Source organism: Sinocyclocheilus grahami, unplaced genomic scaffold (assembly GCF_001515645.1).
Source record: "Sinocyclocheilus grahami isolate Dianchi unplaced genomic scaffold, SAMN03320097.WGS_v1.1 scaffold716.1, whole genome shotgun sequence".
Lineage (NCBI taxonomy): Eukaryota > Metazoa > Chordata > Actinopteri > Cypriniformes > Cyprinidae > Sinocyclocheilus > Sinocyclocheilus grahami.
In genome coordinates this window covers 433,571-453,341 of record NW_015505895.1, presented here as the reverse complement: position 1 = coordinate 453,341, position 19,771 = coordinate 433,571, and the positions used below count along the sequence as shown (strand labels likewise).

At 36.6% G+C, this 19,771-nt stretch overlaps 1 protein-coding gene across 1 annotated transcript in view; it reads left to right on the top strand.

The window, feature by feature from the left end:
• LOC107560266 (potassium voltage-gated channel subfamily B member 2-like) overlaps positions 1-15,819 on the top strand; it is a 122,891-nt gene extending 107,072 nt beyond the window's left edge. Inside the window, exon 2 of the mRNA XM_016244409.1 lies at positions 13,537-15,819. Coding sequence (XP_016099895.1) covers positions 13,537-15,462 — 1,926 coding nt within the window. The 3' untranslated portion in view covers positions 15,463-15,819. The remainder of the gene's footprint in view (positions 1-13,536) is intronic.
• The last annotated feature ends 3,952 nt before the right edge of the window (positions 15,820-19,771 follow it).

Genomic DNA, 19,771 nt, shown 5'->3' with positions numbered 1-19,771 from the left:
GGAGTGAATCTGTTATTCATTACGGTTCCTTTCATGTCCTATCAGCCCACACAGCTGGAGATGCTGCTCATGAACTGAGCTTCACATTTTAAGGTATAGATTGATTGAACCCCGAGAGTGCTGTTGCATAGTTACAAGACAAAAAAAGCCTCCAAAATGCTGAGTGCCCTCCTTTGAATACAGGGAGTTTAAATTACTGCAAGTAAAACTGGAAGTATGGTGTGCACGTTTAAGAGGAAGGATGCTCTGGCCTGTTGTGTGCTTCCAGTGTCTTGAAGGTGTCCTGAAGACATCATAAATACAAAAACACTTCGCCTCTTGGGTGACAATGCAGAAGCATTTTTTCTATAAGCACAGAGAATCCAGTGTGTTCTTTGAATGGTGCAACAATGCAACAAGGGCTGGGCAGTATATATGATATAATCACAATATATTTTGCTGCAATATAAAATTAAGCAAAAATGAATCTTGAGAATATTTTCAGGTGCTTTATATTATATATAACATTTAGGCCTAACTATCAATATGAGAGTGTTTTAATAGCATCTCTGGTTTAAACTTCAATAGTAAAAACACCTTTAGAGTTGGTAAGTTTGATTCATTTTCTTGAATCTGTTCAAACTGTCCATTCAGTGATTTGAATTATATTATTCCTAGTCAAAGATTAATTGGATGACTCCATGTAGCATGTTGTATGGATTAGTCGAATGTATTCATATTTATGTAAATATTACTGTGTTTTATTGGTGCAAAAAATTAATATGATTCAGTTACATTATGGCTTGTTTTTACTGAATGACTTGCTTTGAATAGATTTTTACTGAATTTGTCCTTTGCATCAGTCTTGTATTAATATCTATATACTGTTATAATATTTATAAAAATTTTGAATTTGATTTGATTTTTATCATTTCAGTTTTCATTTTAGTTTGTTTTAGTAATGTTGGTATAAACTTTTGTAATTTTTAAATATATATTTCAATATAGCTTTATTTTTATTTCAGTTTTAGTTTTAGTCATTTTAGTTGACAATGCAGAAGCATTTTTTCTATAAGCACAGAGAATCCAGTGTGTTCTTTGAATGGTGCAACAATGCAACAAGGGCTGGGCAGTATATATGATATAATCACAATATATTTTGCTGCAATATAAAATTAAGCAAAAATGAATCTTGAGAATATTTTCAGGTGCTTTATATTATATATAACATTTAGGCCTAACTATCAATATGAGAGTGTTTTAATAACATCTCTGGTTTAAACTTCAATAGTAAAAACACCTTTAGAGTTGGTAAGTTTGATTCATTTTCTTGAATCTGTTCAAACTGTCCATTCAGTGATTTGAATTATATTATTCCTAGTCAAAGATTAATTGGATGACTCCATGTAGCATGTTTTATGGATTAGTCGAATGTATTCATATTTATGTAAATATTACTGTGTTTTATTGGTGCAAAAAATTAATATGATTCAGTTACATTATGGCTTGTTTTTACTGAATGACTTGCTTTGAATAGATTTTTACTGAATTTGTCCTTTGCATCAGTCTTGTATTAATATTTATATACTGTTATAATATTTATAAAAATTTTGAATTTGATTTGATTTTTATCATTTCAGTTTTCATTTTAGTTTGTTTTAGTAATGTTGGTATAAACTTTTGTAATTTTTAAATATATATTTCAATATAGCTTTATTTTTATTTCAGTTTTAGTTTTAGTCATTTTAGTACTTCAACTTAAACTTATTTCAATTAGCTGCCAAGGCAACATTTCTATTTTTAAAAGTTTGAGTTTATCATTATTTTTTAAATCAGTTCGTTTAATTTTCGTTAAATTACAACACTTGCATTAAATCATTTTCAGTCTACTTGACTACAGTGGCTGTTATTATGTTTCCTCTAAAAAAACTATTTTAAATCAAATACTAAAACATAGAATGAAATATGCTATCAAATATCATCAAAATGCTGAAATCTAATTGTAATGTGGTTAATAAAATAATAAGAATATCATTGTTTAAGCTAGCCTATATCACCCAGACAATTCTGCATCATAAATATTTATTTATTTATATTTTTATTTATTTTTACTTTTGCATTTTTTTGTGGATGACAGCTCAAAGGAGAACCGTATGGATTAGCAGGTACATTGTGGGACACTGCTGCTATATTAAGGGATTTCTTGAAACTTGGCTTATCTTTCATTACATGACAGGGAGTTTTCTTCCACTCCCCCGCAGCCATCAATCCGTCACAGAACCTCCCGTTCAACATTTACAAGGGTATTTACTGATGCATTCAAAGCATTGGCTTGCACTGAAGCTCAAGGCTAGACTGTTCTCCCTAAGCCTTTGACGAAAGCTTTAAGAGAAGCTGTATCAATAGTATTGGCATCTGTCAAAGACAGAAGGACAGACATTGTAGAGAAGATGTCAAGCGTCAAGCTACAACAGACTCAAGGTTTAAAACGACACAATGCCAGCGGTGCTGTGAATAGCTAGGTGAGTCAATGAGATCTAATAGCTAGCACTTTCAGTCTGATTAGATTTACCCATTGGAAAGTCATAACACTAGAAGCTGTGGCTCCCGGGTTTCCCCGCAACCTTTTACAAGAGTGCATCAATTATACATGACATTTGTCAAATTGATTTAAAAAAACAAGATGTTTTGTTTGCACTTCTGTCTTTTCCTTATGTCTCCAAAATGATAAGTGATGTTTGTATTAGTGAATTTTAGATTAAGCACCTCATTTACAAGAACATTCTGAGTGGTGATGAAATATTCAGTAAAGCATATCGAGGCTCATTATTGATCAGATTAGGAATTGTTCAAGGAAAATGAGGAGGCTAAAGGTTGTCTTCATTAGCATCATTAATTGAAAACAGCCAGAGCATGACACACAAAGGACTGAATTTAATCAAGTACATCGATGGATTCCTCCTTCACATTCAGGGAATCCACAGTAGGGTTGTCAGGACTTTGAGGAAGTGGTGTAATTTGTAGACCAAGCATTCGGTGGAGCATATCTCTGCATCATGAAATATCATTTGTGGGCCTCTTGACACCCCTGACTATATTTTTCTGTGGTTTTTCCTCTGCATTTATGCATCAGCGGTCATTTCTCTTGAAGCTGAGACTGAATGGGATTGGCTTAGCTTCCAAAATCCTTAAAACCTTGAAGCTTGTACAATCAAAATTTGTATAGCCCAGACAATAAAGTCTCCTAGGTATCAACATTGTGGAGCTGAGCCCGGGACCGACCCGAGCAGAGGTCTCTGTAGCCAGTGCCAATCACTTCATGCGTATTTACCATGGCAGTCAAACATACTGACACCCTGAAGCTCAGCAACATTACCATTCGTTTAATTTCATTCACCACATTTTAAACAGCCAAGATTCTTCAGGATAAAGCAATGCTTATGAACTGCTAACTTTATATGGATGGTGTGTTTAAAAGGTGTTGCCAGCACCTCTCATTCACATTCCTTGACACTTGCACACTTACTTCAAGGGTTTGGAGTTGGTATGCCATTACTAGAGTGATAAATAAGAAATAAACAGAAAATGCTGGAAATAAAAGAACAGAGCATTACCATTTCAGGTTTATGGAGCCCCTAAAGGGACATGGTGATGGTACAAAAAAAAATTGAGATAGGAGGAAAATGCAATAGTTTTACAAAACAATGCAAATGTTTTACAAGAGAACTCAAAGATTCTCGGAACGAACGCAAAAGCATTGAAAAATAATTTTTCCTCCCGTCTCATTTTTTTTCCCATTGCCACGGGTAGTGTGCTATGAGGTTCCAAATTCTGCAAGTCACTTGTTTTATTCTTAAATAAATATTTTTTGAATGAATGAAATGAATGATTGTGACTCATAATACAGTCACTTGCCACCTCCTCCGACTTCTGTTACAATAATATCAGCAGTGTTGGGGAAGGTTACTTTTAAAGGTAATGCATTACAGTATTGTGTTACTCCCTAAAAAAGTAACTAATTGCATTGCTTAGTTACTTTTTATGGAAAGTAATGTATTACGTTACTTTTGCGTTACTTCTTCTCATCTGGCCTGGGCTTGCTTGTTTGTTTTTAACATAAAAAAAAGTTATATTTATGGCAGATATAAAAGCCCTTTCACACCAAAAGTGAGGCTGAAGGAAATGTAAATTTAAAAAGCTTAAACGAACCTTTCAGCTGCTCTGGCATTCTGGATTGCATGAAGAATAGGATGCAAGAGAAGAAAGTTCAACACATTCTTCTCGATCCCACCAACAACAACAAAAAGAACCACAAATGTTTATCTAAAGTCATTTTTGCTTGTTAGTGTGGTTGAACTGGATCATTGAAGGTCAGCAGCAAAGACACTGGTTAATAAAATGGGATCAACTATAAGGATATTTGTGTTATTTAACATATTTAATTATTGCAGATTTGCGTAATATTCTGAGTTTGCTTTTCACAGTAGTTATTCATTTTGATGAATACTGAATCTGTTTTTGTGCAAGTGAGATGAGTGAATGCATGTTCACATTTAGTCTAGAACTACAGTAACATCATGTTTACACAGCATACACAACACCTCTGCACTTACGATTTCTCTCAACATGGGGACAGGAGAGTTGTCAGTCAATAAATGGGAAAACAAAGTAACTGGAGTTACTTATTTGAAAAAGTAACTCAGATATTTCCCATTAAATTAAAAAGTAATGCGTTACTTTACTAGTTACTTGAAAAAAGTAATCTGATTACGCAACTCCCGTTACTTGTAATGCATTACCACCAACACTGAATATCAGTGCTGCAAATGTGTAGTTAACAATGTTATTTTATTATTATTTTATACTATTAAAGTATTTATTAATATTTTGAATTAGTTTTTTATATTTTTAGTTTTCATCTTATTTTAATTTAAGCTTCAACAATTTTGCTATGTGCTTTTCTAATTAGTATTAGTATTTACATTAAAAAAAATATTTCAGTTTAGTTTTAGTCATTTCAGAAATTTTCTATTATAATTTTCATAACTAATTTTCATTTAAGTTTAATTTTAGTTTAAGGTTTTTTTTTAATGTCTGATATTTATAGTTTATTTTATTTCAGCTTTATTTTAGTTACCAAAACTGATTTTCAATAGTTTTGTTTTTAGCTAAGTTTAACACCACCGGTAGTTACAAAAGCTATTTGACATTCAACTACTGCAGCTCTATAACATTTTTACTGATGCCAAGTAACATTTCATAACTGGCATTCTGCCTGAATATATATTATTGTCTGTTGATCTGTTGTCTCTATGCATCATATATTTCCAGTGCTCTTAAGCAGATCATCTGGCTAAAGTAATAACAATATTTGAGTCTCACATTGATCGTTCAGCATTTGCCCAGTCAGAATGACAGGAATTGATCCCATGCTTAGGAAGTAACCCGATCTGTGGAGTGCGTATTGATGACGCAGGACAGCAAACTGTCCCACTTCAAGGTGCATCAGGCACGATAATGTACAAAGTGGCCGATCGATATGGCTTGGCAGCGCTTGCTCCGTGCAGTGTCCATAATGTGATGTGTACTCAATCAATAACCTCTCTTAGTTGACATACAGACTGGTGTAGCCCAGGTCGTTTTTCTTGCACAGAGTGCAGGTGAGGCCTAACCACAGCGCAAAAAGACAGGAAATTACATGGCTGTCCCTGGTGACAGGTGGCTGAATGGAAGTTAGAGACCCTGTGGAAGAGCCTTTTTTTATAGGGCTGGATGGAAGAGGTGACGGGTGATTAAAACCTTGGGACCATAAAGCATGGGGATGTTTCATGCTTTAGCGGGTTTGGCTGGATTTTTTCACTAAGTCTTTCCTACTGAATATCTTTACATGGAAAGATTTGGATTGAGAAAACATGTTCAAAGCTGTTTACTCAACACTTGGTTTGGCTGGGTTTGGTGTGACCAAAGACTCTTGAGGTTGTCAGAGCAGTCAGAAAGACTTATGGCCATAAGCAGAGGTTGAAGTGGAATTTCTTTTATTTATTTGCTCTCCTCAGTCACATTCCAATGACACAAACCAGTCTGAGAAACATCAGCCAGCCTGGGAATATTTCCATAGCCCTTTGATTATTTGCCTCAGTCTTGGAAAACTCTTGGTTATATATATATATATATATATATATATATATATATATATATATATACAAAAATATTTATACAAAAATATGTATATAAAATATGTCATGACAAAATATTTTTTGTTTTGTTTTTAGTTTTAGTTAATTTTAAGACTACAATTTCATGTAATTTTATACTTGTGCACTCGTCATTTAAAATGTTTCTTTTATCATCTAAAATTAGATTTTACTCAGACTAAATTTTTAATTAATCTGTAAATTCATATGTAAAATGTTTGGATATTTGATTTCATTTTGCACTTGCTGTCATTGATTAAAATGTCATTTTACTCAGGCAAAATTGCATTTTGGGTCAAACAATGATTTTTATTGTGACTAAATTAAAATTTTAGTTGCCATTAATTTTTTTTTTGTTAACCACCATTATCTTCCAGAATTGTTCTGCTCCCATGCCAGGTCTTTTCAGAGACATTTTTCCCTTTTGTTACATTTATCTTTGCACCACAGGACAAAACATTTAATCCCAAAGCTCACGTAACACATTTTATAGATTTACTGGAAGCTGCAGGATGAGATTTTGTTACAGACAAAACAACTACAGGCGTTGTGTGTCCTCCTAGGCAATGACGTTAATGGAAAGTCAGAAGCGAGTGAAACATGCAAACTGTTCCTGGGTCAAAAAGTGAGGGCCATGGGGTCCTTCCTAAAGGGATTATCCCAATGAAGCCGTGAAGCATACATGGATGCACATCGTAACGTATCTCTTTAACAACTCCCACTTCATTTAAGTTAATGCTGGCTACTTCTATAGGATTCACGGAAATAAGGTCAGACACTTTGATCCGTATTCATTTGACCCCACTCTCTGTAATTTTGCCTATGGGTATGTGATTTCCAATGCGGCTCCAGCTGTTTGGGAGGTGCAAGCATGCGACTGATTGATAGAAAGAGCTAGGGCAGGAGGTTAAATAATATTTATGACTTTATTAGCTAAATGAATTCCACAACACATTGTGTACTGCAAGTATCATGCAGTGCAGATAAAGGACACGTAGCTAATGCTGTAATCCGGAATGGGATTGAAGTTGCTCAGGAGAGTAGAAGTGAGAGGGCACTCATTGTCCTCGGAACACCATGACTTCACACTTCTTCAGAAAATCCATGCTTGACTGATGGGACATGCTGCTAATAGGTTTCCATCGAGTACTTATTATAATAGTTCCTGAACCACAGTCGCTCTTGCTTTACAAAATGTAGAACAGCGGGAACTCTGTGGATTGAGATCAAATGCATTAGCTCATTTCATGGCCAGATCTTTGGTCTTGAGCATGCCTTTTATTAAGGTTTAACCATGTATGCGGTCGACTTGTAATATTGGACAGATTCAGTGGTTTAAGCGAGTGGGCACTTAAGCCACTCCCTTTATGACATCACTATCATTATAAATGCCATTTGTGCCATACACAATTTGTATTGCTAAAAATCATCCAGTATCCTTGTTATGTTTTAGCATAAATATATCAAAATCCATAAAAACAAAACGGTTTAAAATAGTTCTCAGATAAATATTTTAGAATAGAGTTGATCTCATTCTTTTCCACTGGCCGAATAGTGTTTCAATTGTTTTAAACAATTCAAATCAAATTTAATTTATGCAGTTTTGCTGATAAGGTGAACATCTTTTAGCTATTTTTAGCCCATATTTATTGCAGTGTAAATAGAATTGTCTTTGACTCGGCACGTCACTGACAAAGTAGCCTATTTTTAAAAGAAAACATGCAAATGACCATTTTCTTCAAGTTGTATCCTTCAAATACAGCGTTATTTTCCATAATGTTGTGGAGATGCCTTCACACGGCATCAACACCTCAGTGCAGCTGTGGTTGTACAGTAAGCTATTATCATTCTACCTATACAACCCGGACATTAGACTGTTCGACCACTGAATCCAGCAGTGTCTGCCATAATATTAAAGTAAGAGCGCATCATTGATCATTATTCTCACTAAAATATTTTCTCATAACATGAGATCTGCGGTTTAGTTTAAATATGAATTATTGTGCACCTATAGCACTCCTCGCTGTCATTAAAACAGCATGCCACAGGAAAAGTGATCAGGCGCATCCACTAAATGTCTAAATTCATATAATTTTAGTTGACTTTACGTAATTTCAGTGCTTATCTCCATTAATGAGAGTGGAATATTTAATGTAAATGTGTATATCGAAATGAAAACAGATTTTAAAATCATTGTTTACTTCATTACTTTTCTCACTCCAGGAAAAAGAGTGCGTACGCATGGTCTAGGACAGGGATCCTCAAATCTGGCCCACGAGATCCACTTTCCTGCAGAGTTTAGCTCTAACCATAATCAAACACACCTGAGCATGCTAATCAATGTCTTCAGGATCATTAGAAAAAAACAGGTAGGTCAGTTTGATCAGGGTTGGAGCTAAACTGCAGCGCATTGGCCCTCCAGGGCAAGATTTGAGGAACCCTGGTCTAGAATGTCCGTACAATGTGTACATATTTATACCAAGTTTATTTTTTATAAATCCTGATATGTACGTGGAAAATTACTTATGCAATTTCTATGCCCATTTTGTGCGTGTGCAACATTTATAAATGAGACCCTGGACTGTCAATATATTCAAATAATCATTACTAAAGGTCAACTAAAAATTAACTGTTTGGTGGCCCATTTTATTCAAAATACCTTATTTTATGTTCAACAGAAGAAAGAAACTCATACAGGAAACTCATTAGAACAACCTGAGGTCGAGTAAATGATGACAGACTTTTGAGTGAACTGTCCCTTTAATATCATGATTTCTGACTATACTTTAGAAAGCAGACTGAAACAATAATATGAAATTCTATAAATGTGTTTTAAAATATAGCATTACATTTATTGAATTAATGTTAACACATTTACTTTGACTACCCAGACCCCTAGCATCCAAAATAATTTTTTTCCCACATTCCAAATAATATTTTAATATTTTAAATTTGCTTTAATACAGTGACTATTTAAAGGTCCGCTATTAATCGTAAAAACACTATGTTATGTTCTCATTCTTAATATATATATATTCTTATGCTTAATATTTTTTTAATGGGTTTTTGTACTTAAATTTAAAAATTGAGCCCGTTCCAACTAGGGCTGGACCAGAATATTCGATTATTCGAATATTCGTTCGGTGTGTTAGCATTCGATTTTCAATTTTGAGATTCGAATATTCTTTTTTTTCGAACACCTGGCATCCCCCGCCAAACGGTTCTCATTCGCGCTTGAATATGAATCGCCCATTAGTGAATGTCATGAACATCATGATTCAGTTCATCTGGAATAGAAGACAAAAATGCCGAAGACCTCAGCTGTGTGGGAGCACTTTAAATTACGTGAGGACAAGACAAAGGCAGTGTGCCATATATGCGATTTGAAACTGGTCTACCACAACAGCACATCAAGTTTGAAAAACCTGTAAAAGTTCTGTAAGTAGTCGCCTATAGTATATTGTTGGTGTAAAAAACTATCAGCTTTTATCCGCCATGTTAATCAGTAATTTTACACATGATAAAAACGTGCACTTAATTTGCTTGGAAAATACTTGCAAATATGGCAGTCATTAAAAAACGCAGGCCTACAGTAGCCCAGCCTAATAATAATTTGTCTATTAAAAGTATTGCTCTTTACAGACTTGTATGTTCACTAGTGCAGTGTCCATTCTCGGAGTTTTTCTGTCAATATGGGGTGCTGTGTGTACATTAATGAGGAAAAAAAATGCTAATGCTAATTTTACTTAAATGATTTTAGCAAATGGCTGCAATATAACAAAGAGTGAAAAATGTAAGGGGGTCTGAATACTTTCCGTACCCACTGTAAACCCTGTCCGCATGTGGCGCGCCGCTTCCGGCTCGCGCGGTTCTGTAGTTTATTAAAGGTTCATTAATTCTGAACGTGTCGCGTGTCCATATTGCACCAAAATGCAACACTGCACTCCATTGGGTCCGCAGCAACACACCAGAAAGTCAACCATCACTGCAGCCCTCCACCAGTCGGGGCTTTATGGCAGAGTGGCCCGACGGAAGCCTCTCCTCAGTGCAAGACACATGAAAGCCCGCATGGAGTTGTGAGATGGTGAGAAATAAGATTCTCTGGTCGGATGAGGCCAAGATAGAACTTTTTGGCCTTAATTCTAAGCGGTATGTGTGGAGAAAACCAGGCACTGCTCATCACCTGTCCAATACAGTCTCAACAGTGAAGCATGGTGGTGGCAGCATCATGCTGTGGGGGGGTTTTTCAGGTGCAGGGACAGGACGACTGGTTGCAATTGAGGGAAAGATGAATGCGGCCAAGTACAGGGATATGCTGGATGAAAACCTTCTCCAGAGTGCTCAGGAGCTCAGACTGGGCCGAAGGTTTACCTTCCACCAAGACAATGACCCTAAGCACACAGCTAAAATAATGAAGGAGTGGCTTCACAACAACTCTGTGACTGTTCTTGAATGGCCCAGCCAGAGCCCTGACTTAAACCCAATTGAGCATCTCTGGAGAGACCTAAAAATGGCTGTCCACCAACGTTTACCATCCAACCTGACAGAACTGGAGAGGATCTGCATGGAGGAATGGCAGAGGATCCCCAAATCCAGGTGTGAAAAACTTGTTGCATCTTTCCCAAAAAGACTCATGGCTGTATTAGATCAAAAGGGTGCTTCTACTAAATACTGAGCAAAGGGTCTGAATACTTAAGACCATGTGATATTTCAGTTTTTCTTTTATAATAAATCTGCAAAAATGTCAACAATTATGTGTTTTTCTGTCAATATGGGGTGCTGTGTGTACATTAATGAGGAAAAAGAATTAACTTAAATGATTTTAGCAAATGGCTGCCATATAACAAAGAGTGAAAAATTTAAGGGGGTCTGAATACTTTCCATACCCACTGTAAACCCTGTCCGCATGTGGCGCGCCGCTTCCGGCTCGCGCGGTTCTGTAGTTTATTAAAGGTTCATTAATTCTGAACGTGTCGCGTGTCCATATTGCACCAAAATGCAACACTGCACTCCATTGGGTCCGCAGCAACACACCCGCCACGCGTGAAGTCGATTGGATGAACGGTTCTCGACATAATAATAATGCAAACAGACAGACACAGAGATTCCTGCCTTTATTAGAGAGAAGAATATTTTCAGCCCCCTCCCTCCGAAGCTTCGAATATTCGGTGTTGATTACTACCGAAGCTTCGAAGCTAAAAAAAAATGGTATTCGGACCAGCCCTAGTTCCTACACGTTACTACACACCATCTTACTAAAATCACTCATAAGTTGAAATGAAAACTTGCTGTTGATTACATTAGCAACACGGCCACATTTTCTGTGCAATCCTGATAGAATTCTACAAAGGAAAGGAGAGTGTTCATTCCTCTAACATGTCAAGGTCAGAGAAAATTATGCACCCTTCAGAATCACCTAAACCGTGCTAGAGATGATTGAGAGACGTCTCTCATAATAAATATCAATCTTACTTTCATTTATACAAGGCTTTAGGTCTGCCATGGAAGATTTGATTCATAAGCCCTAATATTCCTGGAGATCTTCTCTTGATCATCATCAGAATAATAGTTGCCTTTTATCCGCTGCTATTTTGACCTCCAGAGATTAATCAGACATATCGTTTTGGGTTAGAAGAGTTGGAAAGATATGTAACAAATGTAAAAAAAATCTAACAATATTGCTAAGTGTATTAAATGAAATCAATATTCAGCACCAAATTTCATTATTAGAATTATTAGTAAATATTTTTTAAACATTTTTTATAAATATTATTAATTTTAAAAAATACATTTCTGAAAATGTTTATTTAACATTATGGGTTTTTTTTATCAAATACAGTAGCAAAGCAAGTAAATGTTACTTGTACATAAAACGGCACAAACTTATGTAATAGAGTCATGGTACACCACAGGAAACGGAACATTAGCATGCGGTTTTACATTGACCATGAATCAATATTTGTAAAGGAAGATAAATGAGATATACGAGACACTTAAGTACCTGATTTACCATTTTGAATTATACAAAAGGAGCCAGAAATTCTAGAGATGTTTAACCATATATGACATCATTTGAATTTTCTGCTTGTTTCGTAGCTGAGCTCTTAGTGTTTTTGTTTGTACATTGTCACAATGTCATAAAACATCTGAAGATGCAGGAGATTACAAATGAATACTAGATAAAGAACATTAATGCAGGACATCAGGTGGCGTCTCCATGTGACAAGTTACGTATCACCAAATCCTTCTTTCACTGGACTGCCAGACAATAAAGAATAGAAAAAAACAATCATTGAGAGAACAAATAATTTGCCAGGTCTTTAAAAAAGCCTTAGGTATCTTTTTTTGCACTAGACAAAATAAAACAGAGCAGCAACACCATGATTTCAAACAGTTTAAGGAAGGGGACCAGTGGTGCATGTTGAATGAACTACTCCCAGGGTGCAGTGAGAAATACGTGGGTGAAGGGACAGCTGTTGTCTTAGACCTGCTCCGATTGGAAAAGCTCAACCTGCAGTTGGTGAATTGTGGCAGGAAGGGTCTGCTCATGCTTGATCCTCCCACTCATTCATTTACTGAAGCCATTTACGGGCAGAGAGCTGTGTCACTTCATTCATGCTCACATTTGATATCCATGCCATATGCTCGCTCATTCATTGAGGTCCCCTTCAGCACAGGTAATCAAAAAAATGGAATGCTATTTTTGTACTAGTTTTATATATACCCTTATTTTTATGGTTTCCGGACCCACGTACAACACACAAACAAAACACACACGAAATCTGACTCCTCTTATCATAACAAAATGGATTTACTGTGTTTTTATGTTATCAAATTTTCCAGAGCTGTACTAGGACCAATTGATCGTGATGCTTGAGATACATAAAGCACACGAGAAAAGTCATGCAAAAGAATGTTTGGTGATTGCTTCTGAAATCAAGACAAATAAACTCAGACTATTTTTTAAGATTTAATCTTGGTGCCAACAATGTTCAATTGTGAACCAAATGGATCCTGAAATCGTTGAAAATTTAAAAGAAAGTAATATAAATGTTCTATTTAATTGTCCACTAAAATTGAATTGCCTTTCATTTAAATGGATCCTTACAAACATTATTTTAAGAAAATAAGATTATGTGTGTGTATGTATGAAGAGAGAGACAGAAAGGCTTTGTGCTCTTGTGCTTTCATTGCATAAGCGAGTACACATTTTAACTAAATATATTGTTGCAAGTCAATCTTTAGCATTGAACAAAATCTTTTGGTCTGTGGATTCCTTTGTGCATTGTTTGCATAATGAACCAAGAGTGTTCAAGAAAAAATCATAATGACTTATGCTTTTATTCTTTTCTTTCTCTTGCAGATATTGGCCATCATATCCATTCTGTTCATCGTTCTTTCAACTGTTGCACTTTCCCTGAACACCTTGCCTGAACTCCAAGTGACAGACGAATTTGGCCAAGCCAATGACAATCCTCAACTCGCTCACGTTGAAGCCGTGTGTATTGCATGGTTTACAATGGAGTATCTCCTGCGCTTCCTGTCATCACCAAACAAGTGGAAATTCTTCAAAGGGCCACTAAATGTCATTGACTTATTAGCTATATTACCCTACTACGTCACTATTTTTCTGACTGAGTCGAACAAAAGTGTGCTGCAGTTCCAGAACGTGAGGAGGGTGGTACAGATATTCCGCATCATGAGAATATTGAGGATTCTGAAGTTGGCAAGACATTCAACAGGACTGCAGTCTCTTGGATTCACCCTCAGGCGCAGCTACAATGAGCTCGGTTTACTCATATTGTTCTTAGCCATGGGAATCATGATATTCTCAAGTTTGGTCTTCTTTGCAGAGAAAGATGAGGATGCAACCAAATTTACCAGCATCCCAGCTTCGTTTTGGTGGGCTACAATCACCATGACTACAGTGGGCTATGGAGATATTTACCCACAGACTCTGCTTGGCAAAATAGTCGGAGGACTTTGCTGCATTGCTGGTGTGCTGGTCATTGCCTTACCCATCCCTATTATTGTAAATAACTTCTCCGAGTTCTACAAGGAGCAGAAACGACAGGAAAAAGCCATCAAGAGAAGAGAGGCCTTAGAACGAGCCAAGAGAAACGGCAGCATTGTCTCAATGAACCTGAAAGATGCCTTCGCACGAAGTATGGAGCTAATGGATGTCGCCGTGGACAAAAGTGAGGTTAAACAGCCAATGGACAACCACCTTTCTCCGAGCCGGTGGGGTGTTCCACAGCGCACATCCTCGGATACCAGCCTCAGATCCTTTGACAAGAAGTTTCCTGAGAGTGGCCCAAACGGCTCACGGGAATATGTCAGAACGCCAAGTCCACAGCATCTGAACGCTCAGAAACTGGAGGAAATGTATAACCAGATGACAAGGACACAGTCCTTCTCAGATCTCAACACAACCAACAGCACACAACCTGCAGCTGTGTCAAACCACAAGGTAGAGTTGGAGATGAAGGAAGTCCCGACGGCCACCGAACGGCAACCAAAGGAAAGAGCAGTCACCGATGTCAGGAGCATATCAAGCGTTGACAGCTTTGCAAGCTGCACCGCTGAATTTGGACAGGGTGAGAAGGCATCCACCCCTTCTTATACTGCGGAGCAGGTTCAGCAAAGGCAACTGGATGTACCTCCGCACCTTCACCTCGGCCAGCTGACACCCTCTGACATGAGTCCGGAGGAGAACTCTGAGACTCTAAACCAAGACATTGACAAGCGACCAGATGGTGAGAACTTCAACGAGATCATAGAAAGCATCAGAAGCTCCATTCGAGGAACAAATCCAATAAAGACAAAGGGCCTCAAAGTCAACTTCATAGAAACGCCAGAAGACGCTCCTCTGACACCGCCCAACACATCTTCTCCACAGGATATCAACAACAGTCTTCTGGAAGATGACTCCCCGGAGGGAGAGTGCTCTCCACTCTGTTCGGATTCGGAAATGCTGGGTAGTATCCCAGTGAAAGGCTTGGTTCTTTCTCCAAAGATGCTAGCTGGTGGATATCCCGGGGAGACGGCGCTGCTTCTGGGGAACCTGGAGGAACAGGAACAGAACCAAATGGAAGTGGTTTCCGCAGCCATCTCCTCACCCAAAATAGCAGCACAGAACTGCACTCAAGTGGTAGTCGGTGGTAATGGAGCGGAAAAGCCAGACTCTAACCAAAGTGAACACAAGGTAGAGAACCACATGTTTACGCCAGAGATCCATCTAATGCCGGGGGATGGCAATCACTCGCCATCTTGCGAAACCGGTATGTGACTGTGACTTGATATTCATACAGAGTGGAGCGCACTGGTGGAGAAAAGGGCACGCAGATGTGGTCTGAAAGATAATTTTGCATGGCATGAAAAGTCCCTTGTAATTGTCATTGTCAATAACGCAAATGAGACTGCAGTTTCTTGCAGACAAGACCTGGAGGATGCGGGTGCAAACGAGAGGCTTGTTTAGAATGTATTTACCAACAATGAGGACATTGTTGACCTACCTGTACATTTTACCTTTTCACTTGTTTTATTATTTTATAGAGACAGTCGGAACCGTAGGGGGCCAGATTTACAAGAGCATGCATATTAACAAAGCTGTTTTACGGTGCTTAGTTTTAAGTGCTTAGTTTAGTTTGAGACTACAGCAATGACAATGCACATAGCCACAGAGGGCATAGTAGATGTCAAAAGGGTTTATGTTAGCCTTTTTTCTGTTTTAAAGAGGGAATTTTCATCAAAGACTGTGAAAAGTGAGCTGCAAAGTAGCGACGTATAGAAACATATCATGACTTTCTGTAGAAATGCAATGTGTACCTTATGCAGATGTGTTTGTGTTAAGATCTAGGAATGGTCTATAGTGTCACATATTTATTTTGGGGTTTTATTTAGTTGTATTATTTTTTATATTTGGTTTGGTACTCAAATTAGCAGCATCAAAATCTCAAATTAATGACCAGATGAATTGCATCACTTTTTTCCTTAATATCAGAGATGCATATACACCTGTAGTTGCCAAATGAGAATAACAATCAGACAATATACAATAGCTGTAAATTGTATATTGAATGTTATGCATTGCGATAGCTATGCCTGGATAAAATTAAGATGTCAACTTTCAAAAAAATAAGGTTTCAGGTTTAAACATACAGTATATCATGCAAACACATGGGTACAGCTGGTATGTATGTCTTAACTTATCTTTACATACTCAAATATTCAATAGCACAGCAAACAGTACATGTAAAAAAAAAAAAGTCTACATAGTGGTGTTAGAGCAATTTAACCATCAAATCAGTAGGTCTGGTCATTAAAACCTACAAATGTTGCTCACATATTTCCCTGTTAAAACTCAAAAACACAGTCCTCTTAGTAATGCTATTGTCAAAAGGACCAAAACACAAACTACGTTTTCATTTACACACACATCAAACTTAATCTTTTTTTTTTCATTTGACAAGAGTACAGTAGTGTAAATGCCACTACAGTTTCATTATTATTCATATTTCACCATATCTGTATCAATCAGATGCCTGACCTTTGGGTCATTTCTTAACAAACTCACATTTGTCTGGTTTTACTGAGTATTCAAGAATATTTTGTTCTCTTTTGAGTTATGTATTATCATCTGGCTGACATGTTTTTCTTGTCACATGAGAGAATATCCATTTTATGTTGCCTTTATTCCAAGATTGCTGGAAATATATATGTATATTACTTGCTTTGGCATGGCGGTTGGCTGATTGTTCAAAGTGTACATTGTGTTTGGAGAAATCACACAGTCTGAATGGGCTGATTGAGGGTTGTGAAAAAGACGAGGAGGAGGAACTCAAGACTTCAGCTGGCTCTCGCAGTTACACTATGGTGGAAAGTGCAATACAGCATACTGCAAACTATGCAGGCCAAGAATTGTGGCACTTTATTTACAGTCTAATGGATTTGTAAGTGTACAGGCAGAGACTTCAATTGTATTTTTCAGATTATATATCTTTAATATTTGAAATATCAGTGTTACCACTCAAAAAAAAGATTTGACGTTTTAAAAATACTTTGTGGCTGTCAGAATCACTCCGGTTATACTCTTCAAATAAGATTCTTCTGACAAATCAGACCAGGAGAGTCTTTTTTAAATTTCTACAAACAGGTTCATTTGAAATATGAAAAACAAACTCTTGAAATGATTTAATGGGCTCATAAAAAGTATTTTATGTTTTGTTAATTAATGCTGACAGTGATTCTATTTTTTCTAAACCAAAATTCTGCACGACCACAATTTACTGCCATATGGTGGTTGAAATGACACGTGCCTGTTCATAAACATTTATGAGAAGGCTATAAATCAGTTGGCTTTGTTCATATAGCACTGTACAGAAAATTATACTTTTTATAGGGGGGAAAAAATCAGGTCTTTAAGTAATAGATATGCGTAATATTAAGTTCTCAGGTTTTCTACAACACTAATCTTCTGCTATGGTGGATGTCTATGTTTTCTTCATTTAAAGAATGCATCATCTTGTTTCTTTTGTTGTCGTTGTTTTTAAAAGAATGTCGTCACATGTCGTTTCTGTTTTGACAGACTGTTGAATAATGGCCCATCTCATGTATTCCCACAGGATGGTCAGCTTCCCTTCTGTGCGTTATATACAGTGGCCCCCAAAAATATTTGGACAAAATGTGTGATATTTTTTGCAAAATATCAAATTAAGTTGAATGTATTTTAAAGATATATAGCACAAGCACACTTTTAAAGCAAAACATTTTACAAAAAAGTTTCAGATTAGGACAGATGTTTTTGGACACTTTCTGGTTGTCAAATATCAATGTACATTGTAAACTGGTAGAAAAAGTATTCAAAAATTACTCAATTACTTTGAAAAATAAAGAAAAGTACAGTTAGTTTTGGAAAAAAAAGCATCTTGCAGATGCTACTTAGTGTGATATTTTGTATCAAATTTAAGTGTCCAAATATTATATGGCAATACTGTATATAAATATTGAGGGTTCAAGCCATCAATGAATGAAGTTTTGTAACCAATTTTGTGCATGGCTAGCACTCCCTTTAGGCACCTCTGTTATAGTAAATGAATTGAATTTGTTTTTAGAGTGAAATATTTTTTCAGCATGTTGAAGCTGCTACAATTTCCTCAATACTGCATACACAGCAACAACTGTTTAAAAGGAATACTTCACCAAAAAAATGAAAATTCTGTCATCATTTATGTACCTCCATACCAGTATGACTTACTTTCGTCTGTGGAACATAGTTGATATTTTGTCCATACCATGGAAGTCAATGGAGTTCAATGTTGTTTTGGGCCACTAACATTATTCAAAATATGTAAACATAAAAATAAAATATGAGGGTGAGTAAATGATGACAGACTTTCCATTTTTGAGTGAACTATGCCTTTAAGTGATGCCATAAACACAAGCAAAACGAAATGCTCATATGAAATGTCTCATGTCTTATAAGTGCTTGCATATGCTCAAAAATACAATTTCAGAGCCCTGACCATTTGAACAGCTCATAAGATAAAAGTTATTTATAACTGGTATCCCCAGGGCCGTTTCTAGGCATAGGCGAGCTAGGAGGTCGCCTAGGGCGCCACCAGCTGAAGGGGCACCAATGAGCGCATGTACTGGCACTTTTAGCAGGGTTGTGATAAAGAGTGGCACGGTCTCCCTGAAATATGACTGCCACCCCCACTGGATCCCCCAACATTATTGGGCTAGAGTTCTTTCAATCTGACGATGCCTGTATGCCACTAGATCAGAGTGCTGTCAATTGCTGCCTGATTGTTGCATGCAAAGTTTGCATTTGGAGCGCTCAACAACGCCGTTAGATCAGTGGGCTCTGTCAGTGCTTTGGCAAGGTAACACTTTTTTTTGCCATGCAATAAAGCTAAATTCAAAGGCCAATTTAAAATATTGGTACAGTAAATAAAGTGCACAAAATCAGTATTTTGTTTAGGCAGTATTTGTGGCAGATTTGTCCAAAAGGTGTGCGTTTTTTGCGCCAATGCATTGTTAAAGGATCAGCGTGTCATGTAATATTCCCATATAAACTTTAACATCCAATTAAAAAATATTTGTATAGTAAAATTCGCTAATTCACGAGATCAATACATCCTTTATTAGACCGCTTTGTCGAGTTAAATGCATTCTTACGGAGGTGTCGAAATGCTGAATCAATTCATTCACTTCCAACAGCGCTTAAAATGGGAGCAGCGTCATAGAGGGCAGAGTCACGTTATATAAAGGGGAATTTAACGCGTTAACGAGTAACAAATGATTAAGTAGCTGCATTGGTTACTTTTATGCCACTGATAAAGCTTTTATATGTAGTTTCAAAAGGGGTAACAAAGGGATTTTATAGGTTTGACTGAAATAATAATGCAATAACTGACACTTTAAATCAATGTTTCAAGAAACAACAACAAAGTAATTGAACAAAAAACAGAAAGTCTAAACAATATCTAAAAATATTATCTAAACAATATGTAGTATATTATATAGTATCCAAATAAAAATGTAATAAAATTATGTGTAAATTATGTGCAATGTCTTAGCCACTAGGGATTGTTACA